Source organism: Magnolia sinica, chromosome 7, assembly GCF_029962835.1.
Source record: "Magnolia sinica isolate HGM2019 chromosome 7, MsV1, whole genome shotgun sequence".
NCBI lineage: Eukaryota > Viridiplantae > Streptophyta > Magnoliopsida > Magnoliales > Magnoliaceae > Magnolia > Magnolia sinica.
The window spans coordinates 66990198-67007914 of NC_080579.1; the positions used below are offsets into that span (position 1 = coordinate 66990198).

Below are 17717 nucleotides of genomic sequence, written 5' to 3' on the forward strand. Positions count from 1 at the left end.
AATGTTACTTTACCTGGGTGGCATTTGTACGATCCAGACAATCAATGCAGTTCGTCCTTACAACACCAAGTTGCTCCTTAACTCTCTCACCATTTGTATTCAACATAAAGTACCTAAAAGATTACGCAGAAAGTACACAAGTTACATAGAGGAAATAAGCAGTTGAATACATACATACTGAACGCCACAACACAGTTCAATCCAGCTCTACATTGATCAGCTATCTGTTGATTGAATATGTACTTTGTTTTGTTGTAAAGAGGTATTTTAGTCATTAGTTAATTACAATATTTTAGCATTTAACTTGGGGCATTTGGTGATTTTCTTGTAAACTTGAGGAAATTACTTCCTTACCTTCACGTCATCAATACAGACAACTGTCCTTCATTGTTGAAGAAGTTACCTCCATACCCTCATTATAAGAGGAATGGATGCATGTTGCCCTTCTCTTCATGGTGTGAAATTGCTTCTTTGTCTCAGGCCCCTAACGAAGCCTCGCCCACCATCATAGTTTCCACCACATGCACAAGACTCAACATATGATGTAACAACTGCCTATCGCTGTTGTCACTGTTGTCGTCAACCCCACGAAAGTTACATCCCAGATTTAAATTTGTGATGATTTCTCCATCTTCTCATGATGCTCCCACATGGATGCTAGCCCCACTCTTGTAGCCAACCTCCTTGCCTCATGTAGGTACATGCATCCACCGTACTTACATGCATCTTTCATTAAAGCACACACATGTATCGACCAAAAGATGCATGGATATGTCCACCACACTAAGATCATCCATTTATGTGCCTTAATTATTCAATGAAAGTGACCTTTCCCTAAGACTCACCTAAGCACTACACATTCTCCAATCTTAGGCCATTTGTAACAAAGAAAATCTTCTCTCACCATTCTAAGAGTACTAGTTATAGAGTTTTTCTTGTCCTAACGAGGTTTAGATACGACAATCTATCTCCTTGGTATTGAAAACTAGTGATGGACATCATTCGGTTATTGAGATCATATACAAACTCTATGAGGGTCTGAGCTCAATTAAGTCCTGGGACAGTACGCAGGAGTTCTTTTGCACCATTAAGAGGCGTAAACTGCTTTCAAAAGGAGTCAACCAAAAAATTTCAAGGTGGCTATCCCTTCATTACAGGAACTAACAACTTCAAATGAACATTAATACCCACCAGAAACTTCCAAAATATACTCAAGTAAAATCTTCCTTTGTAACTCTACAAAAGCATTGAACCAAAAACTTGAACCACATGGGAAAAGGTTTCCTTCACAGAATCCCAAATTACAACTTTCATTGGACTCAATACTTCAAACCCCAAGCCTCCTCATGAGCAAATTGTGCACAGAGGACCCTTTCCATTCTGCATCTTTTTCCTTTCACTCTCAAACGAAATAGAATCTAATGGAGCCAACAGACCCACAAAGAAAGAAAAAGAAGATGGAACCAAGGTTAGAAAGACGTATCACATCCGAAACATGGGTGTACCACCTTTCCAATTGCATCTCACAAAATCTTGGACCACCTTTGAATAATCCAAAGTCACAGAACTTGTTAGATGAATTCATACTGAAGTCCATGGTAGTGAGTCAAGTCTACCTGGAAACATGGCATGTGTGCCATGCGTCAAAGCATCTTGAAGTGTATGGCACAACAAGCTCAAGTCCAGGAATGGGGCTACTTTTGGACACAAATAAATAACTTTTACTTAATTAAACAAACTGACAAATTAAATGATTAAAAAAACACATAAAGAAAAGGGGAAATAGAAGAGAACATTCACATAGTTCCAATAAAACCAATTACTTGAAATGTGAACTAACAAATATTCAATTAACAAAATATAAAAAATCAATAATAATTATCTGAAGAAATAGTAGTGTTTAAGAGCATCACCATCTTAAAAGAACTATAGAACCCCAACAAAGGAAAAGAAAAGAAAAGAAAGAGCAAAGCTCTTCATTTTTTGTTACATGAGTCATGGAACCTGTAACAAAAAATAGCCAAACAACTAGAGTGTGACAGACAGTCCTAAGTTATGAATAGTTTCTTCAACAACAACAAAATGGAGCTAGTGTGCAGGTTAGGAATGAAATCTTCGGATTACCAGAAGAAATTTGCATAAAATTTTGAAAATAATGAAAGTAGAAATCTATGGTTTATATGTTCGGATGCCTCCCTCAAAGTGTCCAGCATATCGCACTATTCAATGACATCATTAGGAAACTGTGTCTGTACAGACTTTGAAGTGTTCCCAAGTGCCACCACCCAAAAGGTAGTAGTGTCCAAGCATCCCCAAGTGCTGGCATGGCAAAAGCCAGAATGGTAGAAGTGGCCATGTCACACTATCTAATGAACACAGAGAGAGAGAGAGAGAGAGAGAGAGAGAGAGATTTGAATACATGTCCATACATTTTTATCCATGAGACATACTATATTATGAAGTGTCGGAGTGTAGGTTCCTAAGGAAGCCATGTTTGATATCCAGTTTTAAATGCCCATACATTTTTATCCACTAGCTATACCATATTGCAAAACACATTATTCTTAAAGATAATAAAGGAAGTGTGAGTGTATAGGTTCATAAGGTAGCCTTATCTATTATTCCGTCTCTATGCCAAATGTAAGCAGAAGTCAGTGCCACCCAAAAAAATTAAAAAAAATAATAATAATAAATAAATAAAAATCAAACCTCTATTACTAACTGCCGAGGGGAAAAAAAAAACTAATTAGTTCTCGTAAGAGTTTTATTTAACATATGATAAAGCAAGGCCATGATGACGATGAAATGATTAAGGGCAAAAAAAAAAATCTTCAAATACATAAGCAGACAATGACACCGTAATGTATGCAGCACATTAACTGACAAGCACCACTGAGTTTAAATGGATTGTCAAAACCGAAAATTTCTTTGGTCTGTAAAGGATAAATAACGTACCCATTTTTCTTAAGGAAGTCTGCAATTTGGTCATAGAGGATGGAAAGGCGGTCGAAATGAATATGACCACAAATCTGATGAAAATCAAAGTGTACATATCTACATAATACAGCAGAAATTAGCCAAGTGAGAGAAGAATATGAACTTCTTTTTTAATTTAAATTAACAAGAACTATAGAAGTACCTTATATCATCACTAAAAATGTTCTGCATTGCATCTGCATACTTTTCTCTCAACCGTCCTTCACTTCCATGCTGATAAACATGATGAGAGATGGCAAAGGAATAACAGCTTAAATTCATATCATGCAAACACGAAAATATGTATGAAATAAAAAATAAAAATAAAAATAAAAAAAATCCATATCTACAGATAGCTGGCCTCTATTATAAAAACAAATGTGCCTTCTGTACAGAAATCATGCATGCACGCACATACCGTATATGCACACCCAGCATGCGCACGCGCACGCAAACACACTCTGCACACGCACACCCACTGCACACGCACGCGGACACATGCATGCGCGCGCAGACACATACACACACACACACACACACACACACACACACACACACACACACACAGATGCAGGCAAATATCTGTATGCATGTATTGAAGGATGTACATTATGGTCTGCTAGAAAACATTGTTCATGTGGGTGTTTCAACAATGAAAGATAAGTGCATTGTTCCAGATAAGTCATAAAGCAAAAGAAAACCAATATTTGAGAAACGTATTGATTTAGATATACCGTATTGACAAGGTCAACAGCTAAGACTGAACCATATCTTTTTCTCAAGTCCAAAAAGTGGCGCTCAGCTACACGAGGCTGCAACATAGAACATTCACAGCAATCAGTCTTCCTCCATGCATTATAAGAGCATCCCTATTGAACTGAACATGGCAGCTCAGGAAAAGCAACTACTAAACAAAACATCAGAAAAGTAAAAAATAATAATAATACTCACCCCCTCCTCAGGTCTCACAATCTCAAATTTAGGCTTGTAAGTCAAATCAACTATCTGCTCCCACAATACTGGAATAGACCCTCGAATCTACAAACAAAAATAGAAATCAACATGCCAAAATTTCACATAGTGCAAAATTCAGAACATTCCAGATAAACCTGTAATCAAGTGTAGAAGAACAGACAAAAAAAGATATTCGCATACAATGCTAAAATATGGTCTAGAAACCCAACCCCACCCCCCCCCCCCCCCCCCCCCCCCCCCACAAAAAAAAAAAAAGCAGGAGAACTTTTTGGAGATACAGTCTGCCAAATAACTATCCACCGCCAATCACCTTCCCTGTCTCCAACCCTTGACATAACCAATTAGGAAAGAAGGTGATACAACAACAGAAAGATAACCAATAGCAGGAGACAACTTTTTCGAGATACAGTCTGCCCAATTCCTATCCACTCCCCATCTCCAACCATTCAAGTAACCAATTAGGAAAGAAGCTGATACTACAATCCATGGGAGTTTTACTATATATGTTTACAATGAAGCAAGGAACGATGAGAAAAAGAGTGGCTGCAACTCAAGTAGCAACATGCAGAGTTGTGGGAAGGTTCGCAAAGGGCAGGAAGTCTTCAACTCTAGAATAAATCGTGCTACTCGATGATTCATCCTCGAAGAATCTTGTTTTACTTGCTTCTAAGGAGTTGGGTTATATCACTAGAAGATGAGAATGCATAGGCTTTCAAAGGCGCATGGTTCCTATACTTCTAGACCGCATCGTCAGCATCAGCACTGAATTTGCACTGCAAGATAAGTTTTTCCTACTACGCTAACAACACCACCTTTTCTGGTGGTCTGATGTGGAAGGACTTTGGGATCCAAAAAAAACATGTCAAAGGATCACAAGATAACGCAAGACGATGATGACATGTTAATCTTGCTAATATGGTCCTACATGCACCTCAAAAGGCACACATAACCAGCATGATTATCAAGACAGAATCCTAGTTTCGCCATCCAAGGATACAACACTGGTTTGATGGCACAGTCAGGTACGGTATTGTTAAAGGCTCTAGGCACACCCGAGGAGCACCTGCCCTAAAGTACCCGAAAAACATATTCATGCCCAGAGATTCCGGGTGCAATTTTATGTTTTACAAATTAAATATTTAACATTTAATTATTTAGGGGTATAAGATTTTAATTTTTTTTTGGTTAATAATCAAAGTCAATACCATTCAATTCCTCTGAACCTGAAGCCCAACATTTTCCCAAAATGCCCAATTTTAAATCTTAATTTCTCAATTTCCTAAATCCTTACCCTAAATTTTCCATTTTCTCTAAATCCCCAAATTCATCAAAATCTAAGACCATAGTTTTGATAAAATCCCTATATTTTCAATACCCTATAATCCTATTTTCAAAAATCCCCAAATTCTCTAACCTAAATTTTCCAATTACCCTCAAATCCCTGATTCACCTTGAATCTCTTTTACGACACAAAAAAAGATCAAATAGCTTTCAAGAAATCCAATGTGATGAACTTAACACCCTATTAGAAGAAAGAAATCAAGAAGATATAGAAATGAGAAAAGTTATTGAACTTTGGGGAAAGAATATCCCAAGGAAATTTGCAAAGTTGTTCAAATTGGCTTAAAAGCCCTTTCTTGTGTATTGCAGCCTTGCTGGGTGGTTCCATAACATAAATAGTCGTAGGTGCTTCAAGCACGCTTAGGCATGCCCAGGCACTAGGCGTTAGCATGCGCCTGAGGCAAACACCTCGTCCAGGTTCCAGGCAAGGCACAACAGGCCCAAAACTCCTAGGTGTGCAGGGGAATGCCTTTGAATACACTGGCCAAGTAGCCGATCAAGTTACCTTTCCAACAGGCCTAACATTGTGCAAGTTGAATAAGACTTTAGCAAGTTAAGACCCCAATACCAAGAGTCAAGGAATAAAAGTTATGACAAATTACCAATAGAATATAGGTTTATGACGAAAATAGGGATCATATAGAGAAATCAACATGTACAGCGCAAAATGATTTCAATTGAGCTACAACTTAGTACTATAATTGTGTCCAAAGTTTCTCTCAACTTATAGTGTGTGTGTGTGTGTGTGTGTGTGTGTGTGTGTGTGTGTGTGTGAGAGAGAGAGAGAGAGAGAGAGTATGGACCTCCTATGAACTGTTCACAAGAGACCTTCCATGCAAGCAAAGTGCGGATGGGCTCGGGTGGGCCAACTGTGATGTGTTTGTGAAATCCACACCAACCAACAGATGCGTTAGACCATGTTAGGCCTAAGTCCCGAAAATCAGGCTGGTCCATGATTTAGGTAGGCCATACTGATGAGGATGTGGACAACCAAATGTTGATGGACCAGGTTGATGTACTTGCAGAGGAATTTTAGGATGGATTAGAACATGGAAAGGAGCCCAAATATCTTCCATAATAGGCCAAATCTGTAGACCCATCAATGGATAACGTATTGTGGCACCCATGGTACACTTTTGGGTCCCAAAAGGATCTTTTCGTGACATTCACATTGAGTCACAATTATTTTATAAATTTTTATTTATTTTTGCTTTACTTATGTCTCACTTAAGTAGATAGGGGTATTTTAGTCATTTTCCTTTAAATAAAGAGTGTAGAGCTGAGATTATAACATCTAACCAGTGTTCAAAGTATCGGTATCGCTACAAATTTTGCTAGGGGAAATATTTATAGAGAATGTTAATGCATAGTTTTTTAATGTAAGTGCATATGCACACTTTCCTATTCTCCTGCGGTGTACCATATGCTCTGTTATAATAATATATTGTGTGTTAGGGCATGTTGAGCCTAACACAACATCTCTCCCAAAACTCTCCTCTTTCTTCTTCTTCTCTCTCACTCCTCTTTTCTTCACACTACAATCATCAAACCATTCTCTACTTGGTATTAGACAATAGATCCAGGCATTCCGCATCCAACAGGTTGAGAGGCGACACGTCACCTTGCTGACGTCAACGTTCTAAGGACGCATGGACTCCATTTGAGCTAAAAGTATAGGGGTTTGATAGATCTTGATTTTAGAAGATTTGTCATAATTTTTTCAGAATTTTTTGGACATCCTTTCTTAGTGTTTTGGGCGAAATAGAGAAATTCGAAACTCAGGCCCATCTTCCATTTTTCTTCGATCTGCCTTAAATTGGTAAGCTTTTCTTTGGTTTGTTTGCTCAAGGTGGACCGAAATCTTCCTCTCAAGCTACTCATGCAGGATTTTTTTTACCTAAGATCCATGTTTGAAAAGGTTTTAACCTCAAATGGACGTGCAGTTGGGCCATTTTTTACAAGGTTTCGTGTTATTTTGGATGATTGCTATTTGTTTGAGGTTTATCTCTTATTCCCTTGAAGGATTGAGTGAGATAGAGTTATTTGAATCAATCCTTCTTACTTGGAGTCTCCTATAGCTGACAAAGGGCCCTCATCTCTTGGCACGAGGTCTCTTGAATCCAACCCCTTGCAGATTACCTCCACTAAGTTGAATGGTGACAACTATCTTCAATGGACACAATCTGTAAAAGTGTTCTTAGGAGACCGTGAGAAGTTGTCGTATATTTTGGATGATCCTCCAAGCTCTACAAATGCTACATACAAGTCTTGGACAAAGGAAAATTATCGAATTATTGCATGGCTGTTGAATAGTAGGGATTCCTCATTTAGTGATGCAGGACAGATGATTTAATGCTATCATGCAACGTGGAGATTATGAAAGAGTCCATAAAGTAATTCAATTAACAAAAGATGCTAACCTACCAATTAATTAAGAGTAAACAATAGGAAATAAAATCTGATTTAACCTAAATCACATGCCTGCATGATAAGAAATCACATAAATCAATTAAAACTAGAACCGATGGAAGGATAGAACTTCTAATTTAGCATAGGCACGTTCCACACTCAATGGACAAATTTGTAGGTTTTATAATTATGGTTAAGAAAGGGGGAAATCTGAAATTAGGAAAATTAGGGTTCATGGGAATTGGAAATTTTGGAATTAGGGTTTTTAGAAATTGGAAAAAATAAGAAATTAAAGATCTAGGTTTAGAAGGTTGTAATGGGACGGAAAAGAGGAAGACAATAAAAGAAAAAAAAAGAATACCTTTCGAAGAAAAGAAAGGAAGAATGTAATAAGAAGAATACCTTTCGAAGATGAGAAAGGGGAATGATGTACCTTGGGGAATCCACCACCAAACAAGTTTGTACCCTTCCACAATTCAATTGGAAGGGAGGTTTTTAAAAAAAAAATACTAATAAATAAAAATTAAAATTAAAATTAAAATAAAAATAAAAAACAATGAGAAAAATTCCTTCACATAGGAGAGCTTGTCTCTTCTTTTTTTTCTTCTCAAATCTCCACTAGGGTTGGAACTCCACCCCCCATGTGCTTTTATAATTAAAAATTCGGAATTAAAATTCATCCTTATTACAACTATGCCACTCACTTAAGTAAAGTGGCCCATCATCCAAAATAAGACAACTAAAACATATATTATCAATCTCAACCATCAAATTACTCCTAAAAATAACAAAAAACATAAAGAAAGCAAGATCAGAGTCCAAAGGGCCCATATCTAAAAGATCTGGTGGCCTGATGGCCTGATCGACAAGATCCAACGGTCGGATCGACACGAAATAGAAATCCTATAACTAAAATGATCTCCCAAGCAACCCACATGCATCACCCCAATGTGGGGTCTTCCCGATGCACGTCAAATGCATGTGGGGTCTTTAAAATAGCTTGACAGGCCCCATTTGGAACTCGTCTCTCATCCATAGAAAGTTGTGCTAATGTGGGCGGTAGTCTCCATCTCTGGTACACCAGACTAGGGGGAGTATAGAGAATGTTAGTGTATAGTTTTTTAATAAAGTTTTTTAATGTAAGTGCATGTGCACATTTTCCTCCTCCTGCGGTGTACTATATACTCTATTATAATAAGATATTGTGTCAGGGCATGTTGAGCCTAACACAACATCTTTCCCAAAACTCTCCTCTTTCTCTTTTCTTCACACTACAATCATCAAACCATTCTCTACTATATCAATATCGCAAATAACCGGAAATGTGGGAAAACATTAGGGAAACATGGGGAAGCATGGTAGATTTTTTTTAGTGAAACTTTAGGAGATGCTAAAATACGCGTATTTGCATATTTAGGAGTTAAAAAAAAAAAAAAAAAAAAAGTATAAAAAGAATGCATACATAATAAGTTTTCATTTAATAGGGGGCCCAAAAAGCATGTGATGTCGTAAGAAATCATGGGGAAAACAAGTGGAAACCTGGTGGATTTTTTTAGTAAAACTTCAAGAGATGTTAAAATACACGTATTTGCATATTTACAAATAAAACAATTGTAAAAAGAACACATACATAATAAGTTTTCATTTAATGGGGGTGGGGGGGGGGGCTAAAAGCATGTCATGTCATAAGAAATTAGTTCAACCATCTCATCCAAACATCCATCAATATTTCAGAATATCAACAACATTATATTTCACTAAGAAATCATCGATAACTGGAAAGGAAATGAAAGATTGTGATCTCGATATCACCCATGTTGCGATAACGATAATCATGATATAATCAAATTGTACACTGCATATAAGAATGCGTCCATTTAAAAAAAAAAAAAATGAAATGGATTTTTTAAAAAAAACTGATTTTTTCCGATATTAATACATTGGTGATACAAGCAACGCCTGGAATTTACACGATTCAAAATATTGACGATGCATTGGCAATACAATCAATACCTAGAATTACATAGTCAAAAATATTTCTGATACATAGGTAATATCGAATTATCGATACATTGCCAATACTTGGTGATACATCACCGATACCTAGAATTTCTAATACTACTAGTGTTATTGGTATCGCTGAGCTGGAGATATGGATAATATCGGGGATAATTCAATAATATTAGGGATTCTTCGAACAATGCATCCAACCCTAGTTCATGCTTAATTTAAGGCACAAATTAGTGTTAGGGCTTCTCTTTTGTTTCCCTTTATATAAAAACTCAATAAACAAAAAATGTTCAGCAGCTTTTGGGACATTTCTCTTCTCTGCAAGCCTTGGGCATCAACCCTTATCTAGGGTTTGTGTAAGTACATGTTTTCACAAGTGAGGTGTATGATCTAGGCCATGGTGAAAGCTTAGATTGATTATTCACTAGTTATTACACTATTTTCCCTTTCTTTTCAAATGGAAGAATCTATATTCTTGGATTGGGCGAGTTTGGGTATGTTTTTGAGGGATTATGAATAAATTTGATTGAAAACAGCTTTACAATGTCAAGACAGAGAATTCAACCAACAAAAAAGGTTACACTTCCAACAGAGAACAAAATACATTCAAATCTTCCTGAAGATGCCTAGTAGCCCATTCGACTATGTCCCTTTTAACCCTCCTCACGAACCAATCCAGAGATTTGCGCTTGTTATCAAAACACCAAGCATTGCGTTCAGACCAAAGATTCCACATACCAACCATAAAGAGAAGCCGCCACACAACTACCCCTTCTTTCGCCATAAGAATGCCATGTCAAGCCCACATGAGTTGCGGAACTAATTAAGGCATGGCCCAATTGATCTCGAATAACTTGAAGATTTGGTTCCAAAGCTGACTAGCGAAAGGGCAATGAATTAGAAGATGATCTACGGATTCCGCATTGCTCATACATAAAAGACAAATGATCGAAAGAATCATCCCCCTCTTTTGAAGATTATCTAACATCAAAATCTGCTTCGTGCCCGCCAACCATGAGGACCTTTGGGAGAGCCCCATAGAATCAAAATTCGAAAGGAGGGATGTTTTCAGAAGAAATTCAAGAAGGCCATATCATATTTTTAAAGGATTTTACCAAAAAAGAACCGGATGATGATGCCGACCACACCAAGGAATCGAACAAGCCTAGAGAGGGGAAGAAATGTTGAAGACGTTGAAGCAGACATGCAAGCTCATTGCACTCTGAGTTCAAAAATCCCCTTCTACATGGAGGGCACCATGCTCCGCTCCCCGAGAGAGAGTGGCAACGACCTATAGCAATGTCCTCATGTAGGGATAGAGCAGCTAATGAAGGGAAATCCTCCTATAGAGGTCTAGGCCCACACCACGTATCCTCCCAAAACCTTTGCGATCGCTGATTTCTAGGGAGAAGGCTGATGTGGCAATAATTGGGGTGGACACCACAAGAATCACTTTCCGTACTGCTAAAGCCCAATAGAGAGATGACTTCTTAGACTCCCAACCACTTATCTTCCAGCCCATACCTATAAGCTAAAAAGTCTCTCCAGAGCCTTCCTTCTTCAACCCCGAATCTTCATTGGCACTTGCCAAGCAACACCATATTCATAGCTTCGAGATCCCTAATCCTCGCACCGCCTTTGCCTAGAGGTAAGCAAACCTCGCTCCAAGTCAGGAGATGAAGTTTATGATTTCCCTCCACCCCTTTCCATAAGAAATCCCTCCTTTGTTTATCAAGTTTCTGTAATACTGATTTTGGGCATCTAAAAAGAGATGTGAAATAAAGATGGAGATTAGAAAGGGCTGATTTGAGTATGATTTGATTGTAGAGTCTGATATAATTGTGTATAGTTGACAATTCTCATTTGTTAGCTACACCACATACCAAGGGAAACAGCCAGGAAAAGGACCCCCATTAGATATGCCATCACACTTTAGGCTTTTTGCCCAAAAATCAGGCTAATTCGTGATTCAGGTGGGCCACACCAAGAGAAATAGTTGGGAGAGGGACACCCACCATTGATCACCAAGCCCATCCCGATGTGTGTGAGAAATCGACTCCACTCATCATGTGCATTATAAAAAAATTAGGCCTTGATCCCAAAAATCAAGCTGGTCTAACCACCCCCCACCCTTAACTCATTGGACACATCCAATCCTTTGTCCTCACTTGATTTACCTATTACATGGAAAAAAGCGAACCAATCGCATACTTCCATTCCATCAGTAATTTCTATAACTTATAAATCTCCTCCTCTTGTGCATATATTTCTTCTCTTTCTTCCATTTCTATTCCTACCAAGGTTGCAGATGTCCTAGCCAATCCACACTCGAAAGTTGTTATGACGGAATGTATGAAAGCCTTGGATAAACAAAGACTTGGGATCTAGTTGACTTGCCAAAAGGAAGCATGTGGTAAGTTACAAACAAATTTCCCAGCACCCAAGGCCTAGCCACCCCACCCACGTCCTGCACCAACCAGCCCCACCTATTTCCCAACACCCACAGCCTAGCCACCCCACCTCCCCCATTAGCACAGCCATCGTTCGCAGGCAATCCCACTGGCCTTCCTCTCTGTCTGCGGCTACGACTAGCAGCTCCCTCCGCAGCAACAACCACCCAACCAGCCCCATAACCCCTCTTCCCCCACCTACAGCCCAACTGGTGCCTCCCCTAGCCCTTCCAGATGGTTCTAATACCCCTCCTCTGCCATCCCTCAATGGCAATATCTCCACCCTTCTTCTCCCATCCAGACTCCATCCTGGATCCCAACCCACCCATCTCCCGGCCCATCCAACCACCCCTCCCTGTCAGCATAGCCACATTCCCCCTACCAGCCCCAACCCTCCTTCGCTCCTCATCAATGCTACATTCAGTACCCAGGCCCATGCCGAAGATATCCAACACCTCTTCGTCCACAGCAAAATCGCATCTGCGGTATGGACCCACTTCGCCACCCTCTTCCAAATGTCGATTACCCATAACCAGTCCATCTAAGCCATTTTTCATCAATGGTCATCTGCAGCCTCAACTTCCTCTTTGCGTCGACTTCTCATAGGCTTTGCCCCACCTGTCATTGTTTGGGAAATCTGGATAGGTAGGAATGGAGCCAGATTTGAGAACAAGACGTTCAAAGCGGACGCCAATATATTCAGAATCTCTAACCAGCTCATTGAGATAGGCTCGCCTCTCCACAATATTGACCACTCCACATGGCAAGAGCTAGTCCTCAGAGGCTCTCGAGCGATCCCATCCGCCCCCCACTCCTCCATGAGTGCCTATGTTGTCAAGTGGGCTAAGCCTCCTCAGAACTGGATCAAGCTAAATGTTGATGGCTCTGCCAAGGGCAATCCTGGAGCAGGAGGTGGGGGAGACGTTTGTCGTGACCATCGGGGAAATTTGATCTTCGCCTTCCACAACCAGTTTGGTCATGTCTCCAACTTAGTGGCAGAAGCCCGTGCAATAGCTGACGGCATTCATCTGTGCAAAGTCATGGGGCTGTCCTCCATTATTGTTGAGACGAACTCCCGCATTCTATTCGACGCGGTCTCTTCCCCCTCCTCTTCTTTTGGCTGGAACCTCTGGTACTCCCTTGGCTACATACACCAGCAAACCCAAGCCCTGAACATCCGCTACTCCCATACGCTCCGCGAAGGGAACTTTGTGGCTGATGGGCTTGCTAATCTGGCTAGTAGCGGCTCCTCGGACCGTCTTTATCTCAGGCCATCAGATCTTCCCCGTCTTATTAGAGGCAACCTCGTCTTGGATAAAGCTGGCATGGGCCGGGTTCAACATCGCAAAATCAAGAAAGGAGTTGGGTAATCACCCCTTCTAGTCCACCCAGCCCCTTTCAGGCCGACGGGTTTCGGATTCCCTTCTCCAAGTTGCTAACTGCAAAGCATCCTCAGTTAAGGGATTTCCGGCTCAGACGGGGCAGCTCCTCCCCCACCTCAGTTCGGGCAACGTGCTCTGGTCTATCTGGGGGTTTTGACCATCTCAGGGAAGGTGCAATTCTGCGTGGAAATGGAGCAGTCCAAGTTCAGTAATCTGTTTTTTTGAGAATCTAGCAGGGAAGATAGGGCAATCTTTCCTCTCTGTTTTCCATTCCTTTTCTGTTTTTCTCTAATATGATAGGTGAGGCCCAATTATTTTAATGTGGAGCCCGCCCAAAATATAGCTTGTACATCGTCTGTTCCTCATCAACAAAGATCTAGGGGCATGGCCCCCCCTCTTTTGGAAAAAAAAAAAAAAGTTACGAACAGATTTACTCTGCAAAACATAAATCAGATGGATCGATCATAGGATACAAAGCCCATCTTGTGGCCAAAGGTTTCAATCACCAATATGAGATTGATTCTTAGGAGAGTTTTGCTCATGTTGATTAGTTAAAATTGGTTCTCCTCGGTGAGAGAAGAGAACGATTCATGGTGATGTTCAAGAGGAGACATATATGACACTACCACCTGGTTTCTATGCTTGGTGAGAGAAGAGAACGATTTACAAGTTGAATTAATCACTTTATGAATTGAAGTAGTCACCTCACCTGGTTTGAAAACTTCATTGCTGCCACTTCTCATATTAGGATTCCAATAGAGTATATCATATCATTTTAAATTCAGAAAATGGGACCACAATTCCACCATCACCACGGGTTTTTGTGCCGATGACAATGTCCACATTGGTGATAGTGATTGCAAGATATCTAAATGTTAAATCCTTCCTATGAATGCCTCTAATATTAAAGATCTTTGCCCTTTAAGATACTTCCTTTTTCCCTTAAAATTTTATGTTGTGAATTTTAAACAAATATCACTCAGTGTCCTTGACTTACTCCTACTCCCTCACATTGTGAACCAAGCCGTTACACATTGCGTCTAATCCTATCATTCATGGAAAAAAAAAAAAAATAGTTCACTAGGAGGCCCCATTATATTGTGTAAAACTGCAATATACCATACCAAGGGTAACTTTGTATTTTTCTTATTGATGCAAGACGGATGCATGTGGATAAATGGCGAGGTGAGATCAATAAGAAAATTAAATTAAATAATCAAAATTACAAATCACGCCAAAATCATCAAATATCTCAATAATCCAACATGAAACTATGAATAGTGTAGGACACAATTTTAAAAAAAAAAAACAAAAAAAAAACAAAAAAAACACGCCATGCATGATCATTGAATTCTAGAAATTAGGATCTTTTGGATGTAAGAACACCTAATTAATATAGGAATAAGTCTATTTCAAAAGGGAATGACTATTACTACATAGGGTTTGCTTGATTAGAATGCAAATTAGCATAGGGTTTGAGCAATTTGGGGGAAAGGTAAATTTAGGGTTTCGACGGTTAATTGGCTATAGGGAATTTTGGGGCAAGGATATTACTTGAGGGGAATTACGAATTTAAGTAGTTGGAGGTTTGGGGTTTTATGTTTATGAGAGAAATTGAGATTGTAGGGTTTAGGGATTCTGGAATTAGGGTTTTTAGAAATTGGGGATCAAGGGTTTAGGGTAGGGTTAGGGATGATGAATCAAGGGATTTTGATGAGGGAAGCAAGGGAAAATTAAGGGATTGAGAAGTTGTTCGTACAGTCAGCCTAGGGGCTCGCACATGTGGTCGTACAATCACAAGTGTGTGTCATTGGCTAGGGTTTGGTGTCCTTAATAGTTGGGTTCGGTTGGGGTTGAAGTTAAATGATGAAAAGTTGAAGAAAAAGATGATTTAGATGGTTTTAGATGGGAAGGGAAGAAGAAAGATGAAGTTTTGAGAAAATAACTCTTTTGGATAGAAAGGAGGATGATATATGGGAAGCTTCGCACCTCCATTGAATGGGGAATCTAATCACACCACACCCAAGCTCCAAATCACATAGAGTATTGTCCAAATCACATGAAGAAGAGAAAACAGAAAGTTATCTTCTTCTTTTTTAATGACATTAGGGCTCCACACGCCCCCTTCTCTTTTATTGTCTCGGAAAGAGACTTTTACAAAAAACCTCTCAAGAAAGAAATCTCATTAGAAAAAACCCTATCTCAACTAAAACATAAAATGGTTCAAAAATAATAAAATAAATAACAAAAAGTACTCAAAACAGATAAATCTAAATTATTCGTGGCTAATGGGGTGGTCCATGTTCAAGAGTGGCCCAAAGCCCATCATACGTGATCCAATGGTTTAATCGATGTGTGCACTTAATCCAATGATCCAGACTCCTCGAGAATGCAACCCACATGCATCTTCCTAGTGTAGGATCTTCAAAGATGCATCAAATGCATGTGAGGTCTTCAAAATGGTCCACTCGGCGCACTTGGGCACATGTAGTGGTCATCCATCCAGATGGAAACCAGTGATGATCTCCTCCTCTGGTAGACCCTGAATGGTGCTCTGATGTCCTCATCAACTCTCCCCAGCAAAGAAAGATCCACCCCTGACGAAATAAAACTCCAATAACGCTCCAGGATATCAGGATCGAGTCGTAGAAGCTGTCTCCGTGATCCACGTGCAGTCTGACACCAGTCTATCCTTTCACTTGACTAAGTACTTCTGATATCCATCATGTATAATGGAAACCATTTCTTCATCTAAAATATCCTTTATTTCCCCTCTTCTCGTAGGTATGGATGGTACGGGTGGTAAAGGTTGAAAAGAGGGGTCGGGAAATGGACATGGGTTAGGGAGCAGGTCATGGTTTATATAAGGGTCTGGAAATGGATCAAATGGTGAAGTAACAGAACCCTTATATCATAATAGATCTTCCAAATTAAAGGTAAAACTAATTCTAGTCAGAAGGTCTACTACATAGCATTAGGACCCAATTTCTTTAGTATTTTGTATGCTCATGCACTGCGCGCTTGCAATTTTTAACAGCTCCCTGTGGAAACCGTTTGGACCTCATATGAACCATAACAGTCACTTAATTAGAATTCCTAAAATCTGCGATGAGAATCAGCAAGTGCTCTATAATTTTCATTATTTAAATTAATTCGCTTCGTGATCTCACTATGGAAATCATGTATGTGACGTGCAAACTGATGTGCTAACCCTGAGGGCCTATGGAACATTGACATAGGTATGAGATCTATAGACTTCCTAGGTTTATACCCATGCACAACTTCAAATGAATTCATGCCTATGGACCTATTGATGGAATTGTTATATGCTAACTCAACTATAAGAAAAATGTATCCCAAGACCTTACTTGATCCCCCACAAGTCATCTGAGTAGATTTCCAAGACTTCTATTGTCGACCTCAATCTGTCTGCCTGTCTGAGGATCATAAGCTTATGAGAATTGAAGCTTTGTCCCCTTAATGTGCCATAGTGTCTTCCAAAAATATCTCATAAAGCACACATGGTGATCAGACACTATTGTCTTAGGTAGACCATGAAAGTGCACCACCTCCTCAAAAAAGAGTTTAGCAATGTTCGAGGCGTCCGATATTTTAGAGAACGGAATGAAATGGGGCATTTTAGAAAAACAATCCACAACCACAGATGGAATCATGTTTCTTAATAGTCGTCAGTAAGCCTAACATGAAATCCAGATTAATATCATGTCACGCAGCATGTGGTAGTGGCAAAGGAGTATACAATCCCATATTTTGCCTTTTCTGCTGCACCAGTTGACAAGTCCTACACTGCTCAATGGTCTTCGCTACATCTCGCTTGACACTTGGGCAATAGAATCTATCTTCCACAAGGGCAATGGTCCTGTCCCTCCCAAAATGACTACCTACTCCAACATGAAGTTCCCAAACTAGGAAATCACTAAGGGAAGTACAGGGAATGCAGAGTTTGTCACCCTTAAATAGGAAGTCATCAATGATGACAAACCCTCGACTATCTCTCGGTTGATCATTTCCCAGTGACACATGCAACTCTCCAAAATCTAGGCACATAGGATACACTCCTTTAAGTTGCTCAAACACAATCACTTCCACACTCGTACTCTGAAGTAGCGTCACACGACAACTAATGGCATCAGCAGGTTTATTCTCGACTTCA

At 39.6% G+C, this 17717-nt stretch overlaps 1 protein-coding gene across 5 annotated transcripts in view; it reads right to left on the minus strand.

Annotated features, from left to right (window-relative positions):
- Positions 1 to 17717, minus strand: part of LOC131251411 (phosphoinositide phosphatase SAC6-like) — a 139018-nt gene that overhangs the window by 50723 nt on the left and 70578 nt on the right. For all 5 annotated transcript variants that reach the window (XM_058252091.1, XM_058252094.1, XM_058252092.1 and 2 more), the window contains 5 exons: positions 3928 to 4014; positions 3711 to 3788; positions 3140 to 3210; positions 2956 to 3054; positions 14 to 113 (listed from right to left, as the gene is read on the minus strand). In XM_058252091.1, the coding sequence (XP_058108074.1) occupies positions 14 to 113; positions 2956 to 3054; positions 3140 to 3210; positions 3711 to 3788; positions 3928 to 4014 (435 nt within the window). The remainder of the gene's footprint in view (positions 1 to 13; positions 114 to 2955; positions 3055 to 3139; positions 3211 to 3710; positions 3789 to 3927; positions 4015 to 17717) is intronic.